Source organism: Macrobrachium nipponense, chromosome 14 (assembly GCF_015104395.2).
Source record: "Macrobrachium nipponense isolate FS-2020 chromosome 14, ASM1510439v2, whole genome shotgun sequence".
NCBI classification, from domain to species: domain Eukaryota; kingdom Metazoa; phylum Arthropoda; class Malacostraca; order Decapoda; family Palaemonidae; genus Macrobrachium; species Macrobrachium nipponense.
The window spans coordinates 51,766,742-51,791,071 of record NC_087207.1 but is presented as its reverse complement, the minus strand read 5'-3'; the positions used below and the strand labels follow the sequence as shown (position 1 = coordinate 51,791,071).

Here is a 24,330-nt window from a genome sequence, read left to right as displayed (position 1 = left end):
TAAGACAAATGATTGAATATTACGATACTGTAAGAGTTTTAGATTAGAATTGCAGATTTCGACCATTTCGGACGAGTTAAATTTTGACCACCGAATGTCGAATTTTAATATATATATTTTTTTATATGGACATATTTCGAAGATGGAAAAAGCTACAACCTTCAATTATTTTTTATTGTATTCTTCATGAACTTGCGCACATTTTGATATATGAAACTATAAAAAGGCGAATATGAAAAGGAGCAAATATTAGGATAATGCCATGTACGTATTCGGAGACTTGCGGCCGCGAATCGGCGCGCGGAGTGAAGTAAATATATTTTTCAAAAATTCACCATAAATCACAATATTGTTTTAGAGACTTCAAATTTGTTTCAAATGAAGAAAAATGACAGAATATTACTAGGCCGTAAGAGCTTTAGCTTACAATTGCGTTTTTCAACTATTTCGGTAGAGTCATTTCATTTGAACCGAACGTGTTTTTTTTTCAATATTTATCGTGATTTATATGCAAATATTTCGAAAAAAGAGAAAAGCTACAACCTTCATCATTTTTAGTTGTATTCTACATGAAATTACGCACATTTCATATATAAAACTTTATGTAACCGCTAATTTTAAATGGTGCAAACATTTCGACAATCGCACAAAAAAATTCTGATTTTTTCGGAAGTTTACCGCGCGAACGTAATGTTTTTTTTTTTTCATAAATTCACCATAAATCGAAATATTGTGCTAGAGACTTCCAAGTCGTTGCAAAATGAAGGTAAATGATTGAATATTACTAGAATATAGAGTTTTAGCTTACAATTGCGTTTTTCGACCATTTCGGTAGAGTCAAAGTTGACCGAAAGTTGAAATTTTTGCACTTAACGTTGATTTATATGAAAATATTTCAAACTGATAAAAGCTACCAACCATGGGGGTGTTTTTTGTTGTATTGTGCAGGAAATTGCGCACATTTCCTATATAAAACTTTATGTAACGGCAAATTTAAAAGGGTGCAACATTAGGACAATCGCACGAAAAATTTATCGAAGAGTTATCGCACGAACGTAAGGAAAAAGTTTTTTTTCATAAATTCACCATAAATCGAAATATTGTGCTAGAGATGTCCAATTTGTTGCAAAATGAAGGCAAATGATTGAATATTACTATAATGTAAGAGTTTTAGCTTACAATTGCGTTTCTCGACCTTTTCTGTAGAGTCAAAGTTTGACCGAAGGTTGAAATTTTTGCACTTATCGTTATTTATATGAAAATATTTCAAAACTGATAAAAGCTACAATCATGAGTATTTTTTAGTTGTATTGTGCATGAAATTGCGCACATTTTCATATATAATACTTCATGTAAAGGATAATTTAAAATGGTGCAATTATGTCAAAGTGACGAATAATTTACCGAGATGTGTCACTGATACTTTTTAGGTGCGATAAGAAAGAAATTCGCGCTTGCGCGCCTGCGTAGCGATTGTAAACAAAACAATGCCTTGATCCGTGAACTCCCAGCATCCCCCAAGGCGCGTGATACAAAAAGTTTTCGGCTGGTAGGCCTATAAGTATTTTTTCCGCGAATTTTAAAAAAACTTTTTTGAGCCGACGTATGATACGTCCAATCGGCATACGGGAGACATTTTGACTCGACGTTTAATACGTCCAATCGGCGTAAGAGGGTTAAGATTACCTTCCATTAAGGGGGGGCTTCACCCCTGGTCAGGCAACATGTTCTACTAGATTAGGTTAGGTTAGGTTTCCTAACCTATATGTTACACTTCTAAGATTACCTTCCTTTAAGGGGGCTATGCCCCCCCGGTCAGGCAACATGTTCTACAAGGTTAGGTTAGGTTGGTTAGGTTTCCTAACCTATATGTTACACTTCTAAGATTACCTTCCTTTAAGGGGGCTATGCCCCCCCGGTCAGGCAACATGTTCTACAAGGTTAGGTTAGGTTGGTTAGGTTACGATCCTAACCTATATGTTACATTTCTAAGATTACCTTCCTTTAAGGGGGGGTACGCGGTCAGGCAACATGTTCTACTATGTTAGGTTAGGTTATGTTACGATCCCAACCTATATGTTACATTTCCAAGATTACCTTCCTATTTCCGCCCCCCCCGGTCAGGCAACATGTCCTACCAGGTTAGGTTGGGTTAGGTTACAATCCTAACCTATATGTTACATTTCTAAGATTACCTTCCTTTAAGGGGGGCCCCGGTCAGACAACATATTCTACTAGGTTAGGTTAGGTTAGGTTTGTTAGGTTACGATCCTAACCTATATGTTACATTTCTAAGATTACCTTCCTTTAAGGGGGTTACGGGGGCGTAGCCCCCCCGGTCAGGCAACATGTTCTACTAGGTTAGGTTAGGTTGGTTAGGTTACGATCCTAACCTATATGTTACATTTCTAAGATTACCTTCCTTTAAGGGGGGTACGGGGGCCGGAGCCCACCGGTCAGGCAACATGTTCTACTAGGTTAGGTTAGGTTAGGTTAGGTTGGTTAGGTTACGATCCTAACCTATGTTACATTTCTAAGATTACCTTCCTTTAAAGTGGGGTACCCCCCCCAGTCAGGCAACATGTTCTACTAGGTTAGGTTAGGTTAGGTTAGGTTTGTTAGGTTACGATCCTAACCTATATGTTACATTTCTAACATTACCTTCCTTTAAGGGGGGGTACAGGGGGCGGAGCCCCCCCGGCCAGGCAACATGTTCTACTAGATTAGGTTAGGTTAGGTTACAATTCTAACCTATAATTTACACTTCTAAGATTGCCTTCCTTTAAGGTGGGCTTTGGGGATGGGGGAGCCCACTGGTTAGGTTACACAATTTTTACAATTGTCCTCAACATTTCTTGTTATATTCAATCACCCCCTGAACTGGCCACTCTGATCCTTGAAACTTGATAATATTCTATTCATTATTCACTAAAATGGTCTTAGACTTGTACTTGATAATTTATACTTAAGTACCAGATGTGTAAATACCAGATGTAAAAAATCCGTGTATAGATATATAATATATATTTTCATGTATGTATGCATTATTAGCTCTTATGTAAAATTTGTGTCCCTACTGCAAGGTTTCATTTCAATATTTTTTATTTTAATAATAATACACGATAACTTTGGTTTCATAAACCTAAAAGAAGCTGTGTTTGTACGATTTCACTCAACATTTGTTAAGTTCAATTACCCCCAAACAGGCCTCCCTCATTTCCTATATTGTCCACCCATTACAATACAGTGTTCGTGTTTTATTTTTTTTTTCACAAACGTGAATATTTACCCCCCACCCCATCCTCCCTACTCTGTTTCGTGGTCTCCAGCCCCCACTCCTTCCTCATGACAAACTTGCCAGTGTCAACCAGCCAGATGGCGGAAGCACTCCCAGGCACCTCCACCTCCTCCGGCCCTCATTACTAACTCGACTCTGCCCCGTACATGTGTTAACTGTTTCGTTAGTTATAAGGACATTTCAGCCCATTACTTGGGGCAGTATGAAAAGGGTGGTAATGTACTGTCAAGATCACGGCAGTGGCGTACTTTAAAATCCACTTCCACGACCCCAAGACGAGGCTCCATGCCTTCGTGAAAGCGGCTGCTGAACTCTATCCTCCACCTCTTTAAGGTAAGGTTCCTAATCTTTATGTACTTTGTTATATTGTGTTTTAGTGTTCCAAAGGTTTAGTGCTTTTGATGTCGGTGATATTTAGTGGGAATTATTTACCACCATATCCCAGCGTGGCTTTACCAACTCGTACCTCTGCCTTCCTCTTCCGGTAACCTCCCCCCCCCCCCCCCCTTTTACTGGACCATAAGGCTCCCTATTAGTTACATATCAGACACCCCCTACCAGCATTCAAATATGGTGGTTTGTTTACGTTTCCTGGCCTCGAACCAACACTTCGAAGATTGTTCAGTCGAAGTAGACTATGGCAATTGATGTTTTCCTATGTTATTTTGCTTACTTTACAAGAGTTTAAGGTAATATTTTTCCGGTCGACTGTAACTAATCTGTTATTTACCTTTGAACTCTGTAGTTGGTACATCATACCCCTTGTACTGTCATGTAATCTTCAGAGGTAAATTACGGTTTAATTACAGTCGACCGAATAAATATTACTTTAAATTCTTGTTCAGCAGGTAAAATAACATAGGAAAACGTCAACTGCCATAGTCTACTGTACCGCGGAATGCGGACTTAGAATTACCGTTATTTTACCCACTGAACAAGAATTTAAAGTAATATTTATTCGGACGACTGTAATTAACCCCCAAGGGCCAGTACTAAACATGGCGGTAATTCTTCAGAAGCAAGCTGCATCACCAGTTTCTAAAAGACAATTAACAATCCTTCATTTAATGGTGTTTTTTTTCAGTGAATCTCATCTTGTTTTCTTGAGGAAATGTTATTTTAACCCCCTTTTCCACCCAACAAGCTTGCCCCCCCCCCCGCCCCCCCCCCCCCAGTTGGGAATCAGGGGTTTTGGGTGGGGAAATACCAGAAAGGAGTGCTTAGCAGCAATAATAATTGGGAGCACCTACAGATTCGCGGGCCCACTCGACCGCCGACCGAAATCGGCGGAAGAACACCAAAACCAATATGACGGCGATACCAAAACAACAACAAACAAAGTAGGGAGCGACTACATATCCGCAACGATCGATTTGTGTGTGCTGTCAGTAAGGCCGTGGCGGAATGGCGCTTCGCGCCTTATCCACATATTTAAAGATTCTTGGCAAGCATGGCATTTATTGGCAAGAGGTAATGTTGCGCTGCGTGCATTAGCCACAGGGGTTACAGTAAGGCTACTTACCGTGGCGAATCACACCTAAAGGCATTCCTGTTTTAGTCGATCTGACAAATAGCTCCACAACACTCGCAGTTTTTTTTGCTTTAGGATTAAATTATGTCTTTGAGCATATTCAATCACAACTTCTTTACCACCACTAGACAAATAATGATAAAATTCACCGTAACCCACATTGCACTGCAAACAATCGGTAGGAAATCGAAGGTCTCTTGTCAAAATTAATGCCAGAAGGGCCAGCCACTGCCTCTGCCATAGCTACAGGAAGACAAAATGCCGGTTTTTGCTTCATTATTCGAGTATTCAGTCAAACAAGGATACCAGTGGACACTGGACAGGTAACTTTATTACTCCGCTGAAATGCTAATGTATCTTAGTTTTCGACTAAAGTCTTTCATAATTGGTTTTGAAACCCATGACGTCATAACGATGTCACACCTCTCAGCCAATAATGAGTAACTGGAACTGCTTTTGTTTGCGTAAGAAAGTAAGTTAGAGGGCTCATTAAAAGTGAACATTACCGTAGAGGAAACACCTCTCCCGACTTAAGAAAAATTCAAGGTAAAAACTTATCAAGGTAATTTAATTCCACCCCGTTCAATCTCTCATATAATGACTCTACTTTTTTATATTGCCTTTTCACATGCTCTTTTCCATGGGTATGTGAGTTGTTTATTTTAATATCCAGTGCGGAGTGCTTCTGAAGTATTACCTTTAGGATTGGCCCCTGGGGGTTAATTACAGTCGTCCGAATAAATATTACTTAAAATTCTTGTTCAATAGGTAAAACTGCATAGAAAAACCGCAACTGCCATAGTCTGGGCCGCCGTGGATAGGAACCCTAGATCTACCGAAACTTTTAGTACCTTCACGCAATGGTCAATGTGTGATTAATTAGTTTTTCGCCAAACATGTAAGCCATAAATCAATCTGATGGTTTCTCGTTTGTTTTTTTTTGTGAAGTGTTTTCATTACCTGTGGAAACACTAGCTCGCTTTGTTGTTATGCCCCAATATGCAACAGGGTAATTCTAAGCCCTCATTCCGCGGTAAAGTAGACTATGGCAGTTGACGTTTTCCTACGTTATTTTACTTACTGAACAAGAATTTAAAGTAATATTTATTCAGACGACTGTAATTAACCCCAGGAGCCAGTACTAAACACAGGGAAATTCATTGGACGCCTCAATCCCTAGTGGATGTCGTATCCGTGGTTACGTTCCTTGCAGTCCGTGCGAAACTATTCTTTAGAATTGCCCTGCAAGGAACGTAACCGCAGATACGACGCCATGTTTAGTACTACTGGCTCCTGGGGGTTAATTACAGTCGTCCGAATAAATATTACTTTAAATTCTTGTTCAGTAAGTAAAATAATGTAGGAAAACGTCAACTGCCATAGTCTACTTTACCGTGGAATGAGGGCTTAGAATTACCATTACTAGAAATAGTAGGCTGGTTTTTTTTGACATACGGCTATGATTTTTGTAGTGACTACACTTTTAGATGAATTAGCCTGTTGAGGTTTTAGTATGAACAGCTGAACATCTCTCTGTATCATTAGAAACTTTGATTAGAAATATTTAAGATTTCTTTGTTTCCTCTTAAGGTTAACCCAACCTCTTACCTTTACCTAACCTCACCACACTTCACCTATCCTATGGGCGGAGTTGTAAACTTACCTAATGCTTGCAGACAGCCTACATACATCTTGTACCCAGTCTACCATCCACTAACCACTTCTCACTTAGTGTACCTTTATTTATCAAAGTTCATGTCCCATGAAGTTGACCTCTGAAGATTTTGAACAATATATTTCCGTACCCAGTCTAATATCCACTAACCACTCACTTAGTTTACCTTTATCAAGGTTCATGCCCCATGAAGTTGACCTCTGAAGATTTTGAACATTAGATTTCCATACCCAGTCTAATATCCACTAACCACTCCTCACTTAGATTACCTTTATTTATAAAGGTTCATGCCCCTTGAAGTTGACCTCTGAAGTTTTTGAACAATAGATTTCCGTATCCAGTATAACATCCACCAACTGCTTCTCACTTAGTGTACCTTTATTTATCAAGGTTCATGTCCCTTGAAGTTGACTTCTGAACTTTTTGTACAATAGATCTCCATGCAGTGTTGATTGAAATGAACTGTGTAATGATGTTCATATGCCATTTAGACCACGGATATCCAACAAGGTACGGGTTTAACATCCTACCTGATATTAGACCTAGTTCCAGATTATAACATTTGGTGTCATTCTTTTCAGTCCATTGACTCTGGAGAGTTCTTGAGGATTTTGATTGTTTTATGTGAAGTACTTTTCTTTTACTTATTAAGAATTTAATAAGGTAATAATTGCAAAATCAATAAAAGTTTGTGCAGTGTGTGTTGGGCCTAATCGCACCTTTGATTGAGTATACCATACCTAACTTCATCCAGTGTAACCTCAGAGGTTCTAACAATGGTCAGTAGAATTTAAAGCTGTGCTTTATCATATATTCATTGCAATTCAGATCATTATGATATCACGTTTTTCTTACATATTATGCAGTTATGTAGAATTAATCCCACCAGTTAGTTTAAAATATCCATCAGTGTTTCAATTCATTAGGTCGAACAAGTTTAAAATATCCATCAGTGTTTCAATTCATTAGGTGGAACGTATTTGCTGGTGTGTTACCTTACATTACTGGAAGATTTCACAGCTTCTCTTTAGTGGCCCAATACGTTGTGATCATCATTCTACTATACAGTAAAGCTGAGCAAAGATAGAAAGCATTTGCTGTTACACTATGACACTAAACTAATGAAACCCTCAATGGATGTCTTCCTACATTCCACTACTGAATAGCTATGGTTTCTTCTGAATGTGTTTTGTTTTCCCTTTATGCAAGAATACGTATATGCATGTTGTTTATATCATTATTGTTATTTTCTGCTTTATTTCTTTTTTTTTCAGGGAAATGTCTCTTCATACGTCGTAAAAGCTCCCAAGGTGAGTGGTGATACTTTTTCTTTTTCCCAGATACTGAATTTACATCGATTGGAACATGGTGTAAAATTTCACACCCATTTAGACCTATGATCTTCATTGTTAGCTTTACTGCTCAACAGGACCGCCACAAAGAGATTTTCTGTGATGAGGTTGACTCCCCCACGAAATAGACTTCAAGTCCTGGACACAGGCGAAGATGGAACGGGAAATAACTGGGAAGCTATATCGAAGTATGGAAGGGGATGCACCAAAGTAAGGTTTAATAGTTATAAATATATATGTTTTTAACATACATCAATAGATAACAGTGATAGTTAAGAGGTTAGTTTGGTACATAACAGAGAAATACGCTCGTTATTTATGCAAATCTTATCCTGCTTAAAAGCTGACCAGAGGCATATTGCTATAGGGATGCATCCTAGCATAACCTTCTCTTAACTAAAATATCTCGCCTGTCCTATGGGACAGAGTCTGTTTTATACTGGCACCCACTAGCCCACACCCAATGTGACTTCGTGTATAGCAGAATGACGTTAAGGCAGATACTGTGCATATTCATAAGTATATCACCTTCATTTATATACCAAACCTGACAGCTGATAATACTTTTAGAATCATTTCCAGTGACAAGACCATAGAAAATTTTAAACTAGTTACACACCTAGATTAACTACTGAGTAACGTGGGATATTCTGTGCATTTCCACAGTAGGTCTTACTAACCAAATATTTTTGAAAGACTATCCATTTTATTGGATATAAGGCTGGAATGTGTTACGTGTAAGCACAGCTTAAGGCAGATCCATGACATATCCTAAGTCTCGGCATTGTCTATCATAAGAGAATTTTTGATGGTGGTAGGACAGGCAGGCAAGGCCACTGATAATATAGTCGACCACTGCCAGAAATGGTCTTGATTGCTTTCACTGTACCAGAAATGGCAGACCAATCTTTTTGGAAAGAAACTGGTAAGTAAAGCAAATTGGGAATCAAAGTAGTATTAAGAGAGTTTCACATTTGGTAAATATTAACAATTTCAAAGTGGTGAATCCATCTGCACTGGAGCAGATGACTCCTATGCGCCTGAAAGGCTTATGGCAGAGTCTGTCAGAGAGATTTGATAACTGAAATGCCACTCGAATGTGCTTAGCACTTCCCATTTTATAGCTCTGTGTGGTTTCTTTCTAATCCTTCTCTCTATGCTGTTGTTGACAGGTACGGTGGAGGATCGGAGTTTCGCCAGGAGGAGAAGGCAGAGGCGAGAAGGAAAAGGTTGGGAATACGCTTGAAGCAGTACCGTCAAGAGGACCAGCCTTGGATTTTGACGGTTTCTGGCAAGAAGGAGAAAAAGTAAGCCTTGAAAATGAAGTTATCGCCAGTTGATATTTTATTTGCCGATTCACTCAAAGTTTTCTCTCCTTTGATCGTATCCATGGAAGCTGTAAACTGTTGAATAGATGCTTTGTTTTAAATCAGATACTATGTACGGCATCAGCGATTATAATGCTACAAACCTCACTGGAAGTTCACAGTAGATCGAAGTTTTCCAATTGCAAGTACGTTATTACACGTTTTTTCAATTATTTAGCACTTCAAAATTATTGCTGAATGGATTGATAAAGTTTAAGGTGAAAAGTCATTTAGATTAAGTCAGTTATCACCCTGAGCTAATGTACCAGATCAGTGAGTCTACAGTTTCTTATATCTGAACAATGTTTGTGCATAAGCCATGAGGAAATCTGGAGTAACGGAATGGATGAAAAGTGGAGAGAGAGAGAGAATGAATTTAGTTAAGAACCAAGAATCGTCAATAAAAAGCACTGTATATTATAAGACACTGCAGTACAAATTGTGCTACGCTTGATACCACATTACAATTACAATGGAAAAAAAAGGTTTACACATTTTTCATGAATCCACACACTTTTCAGTAAACCTTATCAGAGATTGAATCAAACCCTGATATCAGAATAACTTCATTTCTTTCTTGGTTTAGATCTAGGCGTATCCAAAATGTGAAGGGATCGTTACGTTACGAGGGCTGCGTAGTTAATAAAATTATGTACATATTCGGTAAAAAGTGACTAGTATGTCCTAAATGAGTACATATCTGGTAAAAAGTGACTAGTACTTTCTAAATGTATTTGTGCATTATGGAGGACTTGTGGAGTTCCATTTGACAACGTCTGAGAGAGAGAGAGGGAGGGGGGGTAATTGGTGGTTGGATGGTTAACGATTGTATTGGCTGTTGGCGAGTTCTATGTTGTCTGTTGGTGCTGGTGCTGTTAGAGATCAGAGTTTTGTGTTTTTAGGTAGTTTTCAGTCAGTTTTTGGTCAGTCTTGGGTTAGAGCCTATGACAGTCAGTTTCGACAGCAGTATGTTGTAGGATTGGAAGTCAGTTAAGTTTTGTGTGTTATTGATGTGTTGTTTGGTTGCTGTTGAGTTGGTGTTTTTTGCTTTGGAGCTGTTGTGCCTGTGTTGTTGGATTTGTTGTGCTTGTGAGTTCCTGTTGGGTTATATGGGAGTTGTTATGGTTGAGGGTTGTTGTTGGTGTTGTTAGTGGGTATGTGTGGTTGCTTTTTTTTTTTTTTTAGTAATTGTTTGTGCAGTGGTCTTGTATCGTGGTTGAGTTCCTTGTTGTTTGCTGGGTTGTTGAGTTTTGGTTGTGTTGTTTTGTTGTTGCTGTTGTATTGGGTTGTGGTTCTTGGATTTTGGTTTGTTGTTGTTAATGTCTCAGCGACCTCGGACAGCACAGCATAGCCCTGGAGTATCTGGAGTTGGTAAGTACATGTGTTTTGTGGTTTTTTTATAGGTGTAGGTCAATTGTCCAGCGTGTATGTTGTATTGTAAAAAAGAAAGTGTGACTGAGGGTGGGTTTGACAGCTGGAGTGATTAGGCTTATTGGTGGGGGGGGGGGGGGGGGATTTGCCGCTGTTTTTTAAGCTTCTGATCCCGCCACATCGAAGACATGTCTTTGTACAGTCTAGATCATAATGAAACATTTCAATCAGGTACAAGGGAAGTCGAGCAGGCGGTGTGTCCGAAAACTCTTCGTGGTACATCTTCATGCAGGGTAAAGATGGGGCATTTGTGGCCTACCCAGTCGAGGAGTGGTACTGTTACAGGCCTATCCAGCATTACAAATCTCTGACTGAAGAGGAAGCTGAGAAGCATTTTGAGAGGTTGGTAGGAAAGTTATATTGACTGACTAACATCGGAGTATTTCTTCATTTCTCTAATTCATTTACAGTCATAGCACATGTACTATAGTAGATTCACATCAACCGTGCATTTGATGTCTAGGCCAGTCCCTTAAGACGCTCCGGATTGGCTGAGGATAAGCCATCACAGGGCTGGAAACTGTTTCGCTCAAGAGTTCACATAGGCAGGACATATGTTCCATCCCTCCTAAGGGATACTTTTGAAAGATGTATCCCCCAGGAGAGGTGGAACATAGATCCTACCCATGTGAACTCTCGAAAGAGACTGAGAGTTAACAGCCCCGTGATTGGCTTATCAACAGCCAATCAGGAGTGTCGTAATTGACTGGCCTGGACATCAAATGCACGGTTCCTGTGAATCTACTGTAGCCTGTCCACACTAGCAGGCATGCTCGTCGAGCACTTCCAGCTGTGTATATTTTCTCTCGCTTCTGAAGCAGTGCTACCAGACAATCGCACTGTTCTGGCTCCACACTCGGTCGGTCAGTTATAGTGGAACGGGTTATGGGGACAGTGCCTGCTTGTGTGGACAGTGCCTAACTAAAGTATTGTTTTTCTGAAAGAGAGAAGACTTTTTATATTCAAAATTTAACCAACTTACAACAAGCTCTACCGAGACTTTATTATACGTGTTAGCATGAATAAGTTTAGAGGTATAAATATAACCGTGTATCAAAGCAAAGTCTTCATATAATAATTCAAGCACACGTCAAGAATGTCATGCAATCCTTGAAGCAGAGGGAGCAGCAATGATTCACATAGGCTTTTTTTTTTTTATAGTAGAATCACTACATAATCGATGTTCTTTCCAGGCGTTCAAAAATCATGAACTACTTTTCTCTCATGAAGAAAGAGACCGCCACTCCTGACGGCGAGGATGATCCTGCCATGCACAAGAACAGGAGTTTCTTAGGAAACCGTAAGTTGTTTTCATGACAATTTACACACTCGTGACTTAGACCTGGGTATTTCAATGACGGATTTGTCGTCGTCTCACAGCAACTGTGGGCATCTACGTTGTACATTCGTGCAGATTAAATAACAGGATGACTGAGAAAAATGTCAACAACTCACTAGGGTCTCACATCAAAGCTTATGTGCCTACTACTAGTAGAAGCGGCAATAGATCGTAGTGAGACCCAAATGGCGGTAGAATAAGACACGTTGTTGTTGTTGTTTTGTTATTATTATTATTATTATTATTATTATTATTATTATTATTATTATTATTATTATTCAGAAGATTAACCCTTTTTCATATGGAACAAGCATACAGGGGTACCAGACTAAATTGAAGTGTCCAAAGAAAACGATGTTCATTTGAAAGAAGTCATGTCAGTTTATCTTTGGTATGTTGACAAGTCTCTCATGATACATTGGGTAGAATATTCCTGTCTGTAACGAGATGACACTATTGTTCCTGTTTAATTATTTTTAGGATAACTGCTTATTTAATGTCCATACAAAGTGTGCACAAATTTGTTTCGAAGCATACTGATAAAATTTACTTCTGTCATGCTTGTTGAAGAATGATTTATCCATTATGCTACTCTAATCAGAGTGATATTTTAACTTTTCGATTTAAATGATGGCATCTGTAATACAGGAGGACTTGAATAAGTTTTACTAAAAACGACTCACCTGATGTAAGGCACATTTGATTTCCTTGAAAGTAACTACAGTTATATTTTTACTTAATAACAGCTCCTTTTCCAATGTTCTAACATCAGCATGAATATTATGCAGCTGAACCTCCTTTGTACCAAACCAGTCTTTGATACTATGGTCAAACCAGTCTTTGATACTATGGTCATCTGATGCATTTCAGTCATCTGATCTAAGTCCGCAAGTTGCACTCTCTTTTATTAGAAATTCCACTTCCATAACCGTTGTAGATCACCGTGTATGTATAATATTAATCAACATCTTGTGAAACAAGTATTTTTTATTGATTTAGTTATGCATTTTCAGTTTTATCTGAAACTGACATTCCCATGACATGTACGGCAAGAGCACACTCTTGTTCTTCCTCTTGGGAAACAACATTTTTTCATTGATTGTTTCATGCACTGCAGGCCTGGTTCTGTCAGAAATAGATGACTGGATGTCTGAATCAGAATCGGGAGATGAGGAGGCTGAAGAGGAGAATCGTGAGGAAGAAGGGGACAAGAAGAATAAGAAGTACAAAGTGCAATCCAGAGGCAGGAAGCAACAAGGTAAACAAGTGTCTTTTACTCGTTTGCAATTATAAAGGATGTTTGCTTAAGAGTTAAGGGTTTTTTACACGTGTTTAAGGGGTTCTAAGTTTAAGGATTTTTACTGACTACAGGCGGTCCCCGGGTTACGACGGTTCCGGCTTACGACGTTCCGAGGTTACGACGCTTTTTCTTAAATATTCAATGGAAATTCCGTCCTGGGTTACGACGCTTGTTCCGAGGTTACGACGCTGACGCTTCCGACGCTCCGAGTTAACGACGCTTTTAAAAAACGCATGCTATGATAAAAATCCTTTATAGTTTAGCACAGTACAAATAAAAATATGTTTTTGGTTACATTACAACAAAAATTTTGAGGTTATGATGATTTTTGACACTTTTTTTTTTCGTATTTTTTGAATTTTTTTTTACTGACAGCCGCATATGCGGAACTAGTTTCGGCGGGCGAATGAATACACTAGCTTGGGATGCGCAGTTTAAAAACAGTCCAAAAGCGCAAATATAATGAAAAATCATTGCTTGTTTCCAGTACATAATTAAAAAAACTAAGTTTCTGGTTAGATTACAACACAAATTCCAAGGTTACGACGTTTGTTATGCTTTTTAACGATACCTCATATGCAGAACTAGTTTTTGAGCGGAGGTGCATAAATTAATTAACGCTATTAAACTGTATGGTAAATTGACCGAACAACGACCTCGGACGGTCGAGGACGCCAAGCGTAACAATACGAAAGGACGCCACTTCAATCGCGTGCCTGCCTGCATTCCACTAGGTTGTGTGCTGAGACGTTGCTGAAATTCCTTGCCATTTTCGCGTAATGTACAATGGCTCCTAAACGCCAAAGTACTTCCTCGATGATAGTTCATCCAAGAAGAGGAAGGTCCATCACGATGGAGGTCAAATATGACGTGATAAAGCGTTCGGAGGGAAGAGAAACTAACACCGAAATAGGCCGTTCTTTAGGCTTGAGCAGGACACGGTGGTAACCATTGTGAAGGATAAGGAACGTATTCTGAATCACGTTAAGGATGCTGCAACCGATGAAGTCAACGGTGATAAACGAGAAGCAACGTAGCCAGAGCATTGTTTGAAATGGAGAAATTGCTCATGATCTGGCTGGAGGACCAGAACCAGCGACGTGTTCCAGTGAGCTTAAGTGTGATCCAGGAGAAGGCTAGAGCGCTGCATGAGGCAGTAGTGAAAAAGTTTGGCGAAGGCAGTGCTGGTGGTGATTTTCCGCGAGTAGAGGTTGGCCTTAACCGTTTTAAGGCTCGTGCAAATTTGGCATAATGTGAAGCTGCAAGGTGAAGCTGCTAGTGCTGATAGCGAAGCAGCAGAAAGTTTTCCAGGTGGTTTGGCTGAGATAATTAAGGATGGTGGTTACACCGGCTGACCAAGTCTTTAATGTGGATGAGACTGGATTATTTTGGAAAAGAATGCCAAATCGAACCTACCTTTCCAAGGAGGAGAAGTCAGCACCTGGCCATAAAGCTGGAAAGGAGCGACTGACTTTGCTGTTTGGGGCCAATGCAAGTGGTGATTTGAAACTGAAGCCCTTGCTGGTGTATTTGGCGAGAATCCCAGGGCTTTCAAGGGCATTTTCAAGAGTCAACTCCCTGTGATTTGTTGAAATCTAACAAGAAGGCGTGGGTTATCTTATGGTCTTCGAAGATTGGTTCAATGACCATTTCGTGCCAGCAGTGGAGCGGTATTTGACTTCGAAGGGTCTGCCTTTTAAGGCCCTCTTAGTCCTGACAATGCCCCTGGTCACCCTTCAAATTTGAGCGACATGCATCCTAATGTGAAGGTGGTGTACCCACCCAATAACCACATCGCTGATACAGCCCAATGGACCAGGGAGTAATAGCAAATTTCAAGGCTTACTACCTTAGAAGGACCATACGTTTTGCTTTGAGGGCCATAGAAGCTAACAAGGAGTTGACACTGAAGCAATTCTGGAAGGGCTACAACATTGCAGATGCAGTGAAGAACATTGCAAGTGCTTGGGACGAGGTGGTGAAGACGACCACTTTAAATGGGGCCTGGAGGAAACTGTGTCCACAGTTTGTGCACAGTTTTGAAGCTTTGACCAGCAGAAAGACGTCGAGACTGTGACGAGGAAGATCGTAGGGCTAAGCAAGAGGCTGCAACTAGATCTTGAACCTGATGATGTAACAGAGCTGCTGGCTTCCCATGGAGAGGAATTGTCTGCAGAGGACTTACTAGAACTTGAACAACAAATGATTGAGGAAGAGGAGGGCGGCACCAGAGCCAAACCCAGGTCATTAACTGTGAAAGGCTTGTCAGAGGGTTTTACTCATCTAGAGAGCCTTGGCTCTTTTGAGGCAGAAGACCCTAACGTTTTCTAGGTTTGACAAAATCAAGAGAGGAATCATGGATTTGGTGACTTTCTACAAGGAGACCCTGAAGGAGAAGCAGACGAAGAGAAGTGTGCATCCAGGCTTGACACTTTGCTTTCACAAGTCTCCCAGTACCACCACCTCCCCACTCCTAGTCCTGGTAAGGAATTCTGAACTGTTTTACTAATTTATGTGTTTACATAGTGTACATATTAAAATGTGTTAATTTTTTAATGTAACAACTAAATGTAAGAGTAAATTGTAACTTCATTAATTTTCATCATTTGTAATTTTATTGCAGAAGTGGTGACAGTTCCAGATCCCCCTGTACTACCTGTGACAGTTCCAGAATCTCCCTGTACTACCTGTGACAGTTCCAGATCTCCCTGTACTACCTGTGACAGTTCCAGATCCCCCTGTACCTGGACCCTCTGTATCAGCCCGCGCCCACCTGCACGTGTACAATCAGGTAAGCAATTTCATTTTTCTCATTTTCATGTTGGAAATTGTTTACACCCACCATACATACGTACACTAACTTACATAGTGGTACAATGTGTTTGATGTTGCATAACCTTATTATTTTTTTTTTTTTCCATTTCAGACCCCTTTGATAGTGACAGTGACCCAGATGACCCTGAGCCTTTCCATGGTTTTGATGCCTCGCCCTATACATCAGGTAAGGAATCCTTAACAAATTTGTATAAATGTTTTATAAATTGCTAATAGAAATTTTATTAAAAGTGTACATATGCTACAATTACATCCACCTTATAATATATTTATGTACCCTATCATTCTTTTCCAGATGTAGATGTTCCCTCATCAGTTGATACAAGTATCACCTCCCCAGAGCCCAAATCAGTTGATACGAGTAGTATCACCTCTCCCATTCCTTCAGGTAAAAGAATTCTTCATTTTTTATATTGAACATACGTATTAACACCACTACATATGGTCAAACAGTAATAACATGTGCAGTAGTTACAGTAGTAGTAACTATCATTTTATATATTTTTTATCATTCCAGACTCCCAAGCACCTGCCCATCCCACTCCATAGCCCAGCTACCCACTCTCATGTACCATATGACCATCCCAGTAAGCAAGCCAACCACTAGAATTTGGTAAGGACATTTTTTTTATTAATGTTTTTAATATTACATATGTAATAACCATGTTATGTATGTAACATACATACTATAATCATATGTACTATTACATTATCATTCCAGACTGGCATGCACCTGTGACTTACATAAACCAGACCTCTACATAGCCTACATGTCTTCATTTTGCTGGAGGTAAGGAATTCTCAGTTGTGTTTAATGTTTGCATACGTACAATAAATTTTTGTACACCTAAGTGGTTACATACTGTCCTTTAATATTAATTCTTCATTCCAGACTGCCCATCATCCTAGCCTGTTATCTGTGATAAAGCACACTGAAGTTAGGTTTGGAATGCATCCTTATCATGAATGCTCTACACCTCCACCTCCATCTCCCACAACCTAGGTAACAGCTTTGAGACTCACTAAAAGTTGGTAAGTTATGTAAGGAATTTCTAAATTAAGTTTTTATACTACAGTTATATGTGATATTAAACCACTGTATGGTGCATATTACTGTATGTAACTTACTATGCATAGAGTACTTACTGACATACTAATTATTTTTTTGTACATTCCAGAACCCCCTGAATGATGTAGGCTATGGGGCCACATAAGACTTTGTCCATCCAGGGTTACGATGAATGCAAAATATAAAACTAAAGGTAAGGAATTAATTAACATACATTAACTCTTTTAGTACTCTTGATATACTACAGTAAATTAACATATGCATTCACAACTTTCTGTAGTGTATATTTTTGTACACTAATTTTGTTACTTTTTTCCTCCTTCCAGAACCAACATTTTTCACACAACTCCAGGTGTTACTACAATGTCATCAAGGGATAACTACTACAAGTAGAAGCACCATTTTTGGATGGAAAAAAACCCTTCAGGAAAGTATACGTATCACATAAACATGTAGTGTAACAAAGTATGAACAGTAAGGTTTTTACATACAGTAGTACATATTACATACGTACATAACTTTTTTTTACAGGAATTTCCAACCAAGTTTGATTATGTACATGTTATAAACCACTGTACGTATGGTTACTGTATGTAACTTACTAAACATACATAACATGACTTAACTTTGATACTTTTTTGGTACATTCCAGAAAACCAGGACCCCCTCCATGATGCAGGCTATGGGGCCACATAAAACTTTGTCCAGGGTTTACTACATAACATAAAGGTAAGGAATTAATTATACATTGAGTAGTAATTAACAATACATTAAGTAAGTTTTATATACTAAAAAAAAAAAAGTGACCAAGATCTCTCACATGGGATAAGTGATCAAGGTCCCTCATGAATTGGTACTGTACACTCCCTGCTGAACAGGGGGTGTAGAACCAATCATTTACAATAATGCATACCAGTTGATATTAAACCACTGTATGGTGCATATTACTGTATGTAACTTACTATGCATAGAGTACTTACTGACAAAATTATTTTTTGTACATTCCAGAACCCAACCCCCTGAATGATGTAGGCTATGGGCAACATAAGACTTTGTGGGGTCCACATAAGACTTTGTCCATCCAGGGTTACGATGAATGCAAAATTTAAACTAAAGGTAAGGAATTAATTAACATACATTAACTAAGTTTTATACAGTTATATATGTGATATTAAACCACTGTATGGTGCATAATTTACTGTATGTAACTTACTATGCATTAGAGTACTTACTGACATACTAATTATTTTTTGTAAACATTCCAGAACCCCCTGAATGACGTAGGCCTATGGGGCCACATAAGACTTTGTCCCCATCCAGGGTTACGATGAATGCAAAATTTAAACTAAGGTAAGGAATTAATTAACATACATTAACTAAGTTTTTTTTATACATGTTACATATTGTGATATTAAACCACTGTATGGTGCATATTACTGTATGTTAACTTACTATGCATAGAGTACTTACTGACATACTAATTATTTTTTGTAACATTCCAGAACCCCCCCTGAATGACGTAGGGCTATGGGCCACATAAGACCCCCTTTGCCCCCTCATTTTTGGGACCACCTTGACGTGGTGAGGGGGCTCTCGAACCTCAGGAATCTCTTCCCAGGTTCGAACCCAAGAGTCCCATATGACATTATATATTTTCGAGTAAACTTATGTGGACTTTCCATTTTTTTGCCAAAATTTTTAAAAGCAAATAAATGAGAAAAACATATCATGGCTTAACGTGGAGTTAAATCCGAAGCTAAATAGTTGAGAACTGTGGTAGATCCATCATCTACCCGACAATGTTCGGACCTGTTTTTCAGGCGGAACTATTCTGTGGAGCACTGGACCACGATTCCAGGGGGGGCCTGGTTCTAGGAATAGAACTCTCGGCATTCTATCCAGTTTGCCCATAATGTGATTAGATGGGGATAATTGTATCAACATAATACTCTTAGTCCTAGCAAGCGGGTTCTGCTTACACTTGGGCACCATACTAATCATGTTATGCCATCCCCTTTTGGGGTAGGGTAGGGATGCGGACATTTGGGAGTCCTTTCTCACTTGTGCCTTTGGCAGAAGATTTAACTTCGCGAAGGGCCAATGATATCTTTTCAAGAATTTTTTTTTTTTTTTTTTTTTTTTTTGTTTTTTTTTTTTTTTTTTTTTTTTTTTGTAAAAACTCAAAATTTATGAACTGTGAAATAAATGATTTGAGTACCCCTGGGCCCCATGATGGAAAAACTACGGCACAGTTGATGACCATTGGCACGTCACTCCGAATTTCCTAGGTACTGCCACAAGTAGTGAAAGTACTATAAAAGATACAAGGAACACCCTGTTCCAAGTAAAGCAGCAGAGCCAGAAAACCAAATAGAGTGCATAAATAAAAAAAGAAACAAACAAAAATAAATGGTAAACTCCAATATCGTAACAATGGAACCATATATGATGAACAAATAATTCTGAAATTAGAGACAAATAATCCTCCCAGCAATACAGAAAAATATAAAAATCATAATAGACAAGCAACATACATAAAACAAGGACAAAAAGAAACAAAATTACCGACTTTAATCCCACATTGGTACATTTTGATGACCTCTTTGGACCAGATAATTGGTCAAGATTTTCTAGTCCTCAAAGCTGACAACAAAATCTCAGCAGCGATGCTAGAAAAACAAATTACTTAACATATATCCAACACAAGACATGGAATGCAGACACATCAAGGACAATGAATGGCTTATCCAAGTAACCAATAAAAAGCAGTCCACTGCCTTTTTTAAGTATAACAGAAATAAATAATATAAAGGTAATAATTACAAGCCACGAAACATTGAATTATGTACAGGGTACAGTCATCCTACCCAATAGCGAGCAGGAGCTTCCTTCAAAACAACTATTGCTAGACTCCCTAAAATTGAGATATAACATATCCACGATTTAGAAATATACTCTATTTCAAGTAGGAAAGATAAAAGTAAAAATATCAACATTGCCAAAATAAAATTTACAGGCCAAGACTTACCATTTAAAATAAAAATTCTTGGACAAAATAGAGAAGTTCGTCCTTTTGTTCCTAAACCATTACAATGTACACAGTGCTCAAGGTATGGACACACTACAAAAGATGCCGTAATAAAGCTATATGGTGCAGCTGTGCATCAGATGACCATACCACTAATTGGAACTGTAATCAATCAAAATGTATTAATTGTGGACTAGCCCATCACGCAAATCTAAGGAGTGTTCATTTTACCAATATAACACAGAACTTCAGTTGTTAATAAATAGGACAGGAATGTCAGTCATGGAAGCCAGACTTGAGCTAAAAGTAAGAGGCGTTAACAATCCATCCAAAACCCCCACCTTTTCAAATGTGACTAAAAATCAAGACATCAAACAGCACAATGACAAACAAGATAGTATAAACAGGGAAACTGGATTTCATACCAATAATACTGAAACACAAAATAAAAGTGATATTACAACAACCAATACCACCACTAACATAGATGATTCAGTTATCCATGGAAAAGAACTTCCAATAGAAGAAGAATTAAATAATGATGATAATCGAACTGGCAAAAAGAAAAGAATTCTAGAAAGAACCCCACCTAAGGGACAAAAAGGTAAATATTGAAAATTACAATCAATCCAGAGAGACTCCAACTACACCAGGAGAACATTTTAAAAAAAGATATTAAAACTAACCTCATCACAAGTGGAAATACACAATTACCCTCAATCTCAAATCAAACAGCCAACATCTGGACAGTAAAGATCACTCTTTACAAGTTCCATCAAATAATACTAATGAAAATCATACCATTAAACCAAACCAAAATATAACTATCACCCCCCAACCATCCACAAGACGAAATATCCCATTAACAACAACAAAACAAACAAATAACCCCTCAAACCACAGTCCTTATCACTACAGAAAAGGAACAATAGAATTACAAACCAGAAATTCCTAAAGCTAGACCAAAAACTTCTGAACCAATAATTAACATTACCAAACATGCTTCATCTTGTGGTTGTAATGAATGCTTTGTAAGTACATATAACCAACTAACTACCAAGACAGAGGACACAGTACGAAATTGTATTGACAACTTTACCAAATTAAGGAGGTGCCCTTTAACACACCAACATGAGAACGAATTATGTTCTGAATCCTTAAAATACAAAAGGAAATTATAAAATCAAAAATAGACTTATTAATATTCAACTATGAAAAACAAACTGCAGAATCTAATAACCAACATACAAATACAACGATTAAAAAAACCACAAATAAATTCAAATGCATATAAACTACGAGATAAAGTAAAATCAGCAATCATTTACAGAATTTAACACCAATTCCTCCCAATAATGGAATATAAAAATCATTCAATGGAATATAAATGGTCTCTTAACCCGACTACGTCTGGGTGAATTACAAAGAATCATACGAGACCACAACCCAATGTGCATATGTCTACAACATATAAGAAGTAACCCTACAAATATCCAACCAACCTATAAAATTGCCTGTTATTCACCAACTGACGGTGGAAAATTAGGCACAGCCATATACGTTCATAATAGCATTACATATGAACCTGTTGACATACCATCTATGCCATATCAAAATAACATCAATTAAACTGTATATGCCTGATAAAAGTATAAAATTACTATTTGTAATTTATATAACCGAAACCAACCAAATTTCAATGCAAATTCAACAGTGATTTTTCTGAACTTATTAGCAAAAGTATACAGGAACCACTACTTATAGTAGGAGATTTTAATGCACATAATCCATTATGGGATATTAATAACCCCACTGACACATCCGGAATCAACATAGAGAATACTATAATGAAACACAATCTGTATGTCTCAATGAAAGTGAAGTTCCAACATATTTTTCAAATACACACCTAACCTTTTCTTCAACTTGACATTTCATTATGTTCAAATGATGTAGCGGAGAAATTTGAATGGAACGTCCTAGACGATTCATACACAAGTGACCATTTCCCAATCATTCTGAACTACTTAAGTAATGTCAAAATATTGCCAACCTACATAATATCCAAAAAGCTAACTGGGATAAATATTTACCTATACACACGAAACATACCACCATTCCCACATAATGAAAGATCACATACTACATGTGAATCTCTCAAAACTTCATAATAAAATGCTGCAGATAAAAGTATTCCAAAACCAAAACACATTCCACAAAATCCCTGTCCCATGGTGGAATCCAACATTAACAATATTAAGTAAAATAAAACATATATTGAGTCGCAATCTAAACAGACTCAAAACTTGCCTTAAATCACTCAACAAAACTGCCCTATAGTATAAACATATTAAACAAATAGTTATAACAAACATAACAATTAACCACATTAAACCACTATATAACAAAATATACAGCCAAATTTAGAGAAAAACGGTAATAGCTGAAAAAATCGCATCATGGAAAGGAATATGTCTCAAACATATCTTCAAACACATCCACAAGGGATGTCTGGCAAAAGATAAGGAAAATCAATGGAAAACATATAAGACCTCCAAGAAGTGCAATACATTTAAATGGAAAAATATACCATGATACTTATGAAATATCAAACATAATTGGGAAACATTTTGAAAACATCAGTGCTTACTCCAGCCTAGATACACATTTCAAAGTATCAGAAAACAAAAAGAAAATATAATACTCAATTTTGAACTCTTGAAGACCTGGAATATAACTATATTTTTAACATGGATGAACTAGATAATGCCATCAACTCTTGTCATCCCTCTGCACCAGGATATGATAAAATATTATTTGAAATGATAGAAAAATTAGCTCCTATAGCTAAATCATATTTTATTAAAATTTTACAATAGTATCTGGCTAAAACGTGTCTTTCCTGATAAATGGAAAACATGCCATATTATTCCAATAAACAAACCAGGAAAGGATGCAAGTAATCCATCCAATTTATAGACCGATATCTCTAACAAGTTGCCTATGCAAAATCTTAGAAAAAATGGTTAATGCACGATTAACGTATGTAATAACCAAAGAATCCATTTTAACACCAACACAATCTGGTTCAATAGCTGGCAGATCAACCCTAGATCCCTTAACACATTTAGAAGATCATATCAAAAAGGCTTTGAACAAAAGAAACTTAACAGTAGCTATATTTTTTGATATAGAAAAAGCATACGATACAAACATGGAAACATAACATCATGCAAAAACTCCACTCCAAGGGACTAAGAGGCCACTTACCAATATTTATTAAGAACTTCTTAACAAAACAGAACTTTTCAAGTAAGAGTAGAAAATTCCTACTCAGTAACCTATAAACTGGAAGAAGGAATCCCTCAAGGTAGTGTCTTGAGCTGTACATTGTTTGCTTTAGCAATCAATGACATTACTATAAATTTACCAAGTGGTGTACCAGTTATATGTTGATGACTTTGTCCATTTACTATACGAGTAGTAATCTGAGACATGCTCAGAGAGTTCTCAGTACTGCCATTTCAAATATATGTAGTTGGGCAAATTCAGTTGGATTTAAATTTTCAACTGATAAAACAAAAGCAATCGTCTTCTACAAAGACAAAAGGTGGATGAAGAACCAAACAATCAACTGCATCTTTATAGCACATGAAATACAATGTTTTGTACAAAAATCAAGTATCTAGGAGTAATATTTGAATCAACATTTAAATTGGAAAGAGCACATCAAATACATTAAAGCCAAGGGCATCAAAGCCACCCTTGCCATATTAAAAAAGTTATCACACACTAATTGGGGAGCAAAGCGAGACATTTTATTAATGATATATAAGGCAACAGTCTTATCCATAATAGATTACTGCTGTCCCAATATATTCATCCGCCTCAGAATCTGCATTAAAATCTCTCGATGCAGTGCACCATGAAGGCGTGCGATTGTGCACAGGAGCTTTCCGATCGTCCCCAACAAACTCACTTTTGGTGGAGGCGAGGTATTTTGCCCTTAAAACATCACCGTAATTTAATAACAATACAAAGAGGTCTTTCAATGCAAGCGGGATCGTCTCCTGCAACTTACTGCTTCCAAACTGTAATCAAGTAA

At 37.9% G+C, this 24,330-nt stretch overlaps 1 protein-coding gene, 1 long non-coding RNA gene and 1 pseudogene across 2 annotated transcripts; 2 read left to right on the top strand and 1 right to left on the bottom strand.

Annotated features, from left to right (window-relative positions):
- The first annotated feature begins 7,970 nt into the window (after positions 1-7,970).
- LOC135226227 (general transcription factor IIF subunit 1-like) lies at positions 7,971-15,416 on the top strand. Its single transcript, XM_064265671.1, has 6 exons — positions 7,971-8,066; positions 9,029-9,163; positions 10,826-10,996; positions 11,848-11,954; positions 13,111-13,251; positions 15,352-15,416. Exons 1-6 carry the CDS (start codon positions 8,011-8,013, stop codon positions 15,414-15,416), a joined length of 675 nt encoding a protein of 224 aa, XP_064121741.1. The 5' UTR covers positions 7,971-8,010.
- A 641-nt stretch (positions 15,417-16,057) lies between these two features.
- On the top strand, positions 16,058-17,154 carry LOC135226099 (uncharacterized). Its single transcript, XR_010317161.1, has 6 exons — positions 16,058-16,084; positions 16,220-16,294; positions 16,424-16,516; positions 16,646-16,741; positions 16,850-16,918; positions 17,021-17,154. It is a non-coding gene; the product is annotated as an uncharacterized LOC135226099 (long non-coding RNA).
- A 1,859-nt stretch (positions 17,155-19,013) lies between these two features.
- The window catches only part of LOC135226226 (general transcription factor IIF subunit 1-like), a 29,076-nt pseudogene continuing 23,759 nt past the window's right edge, over positions 19,014-24,330 (bottom strand).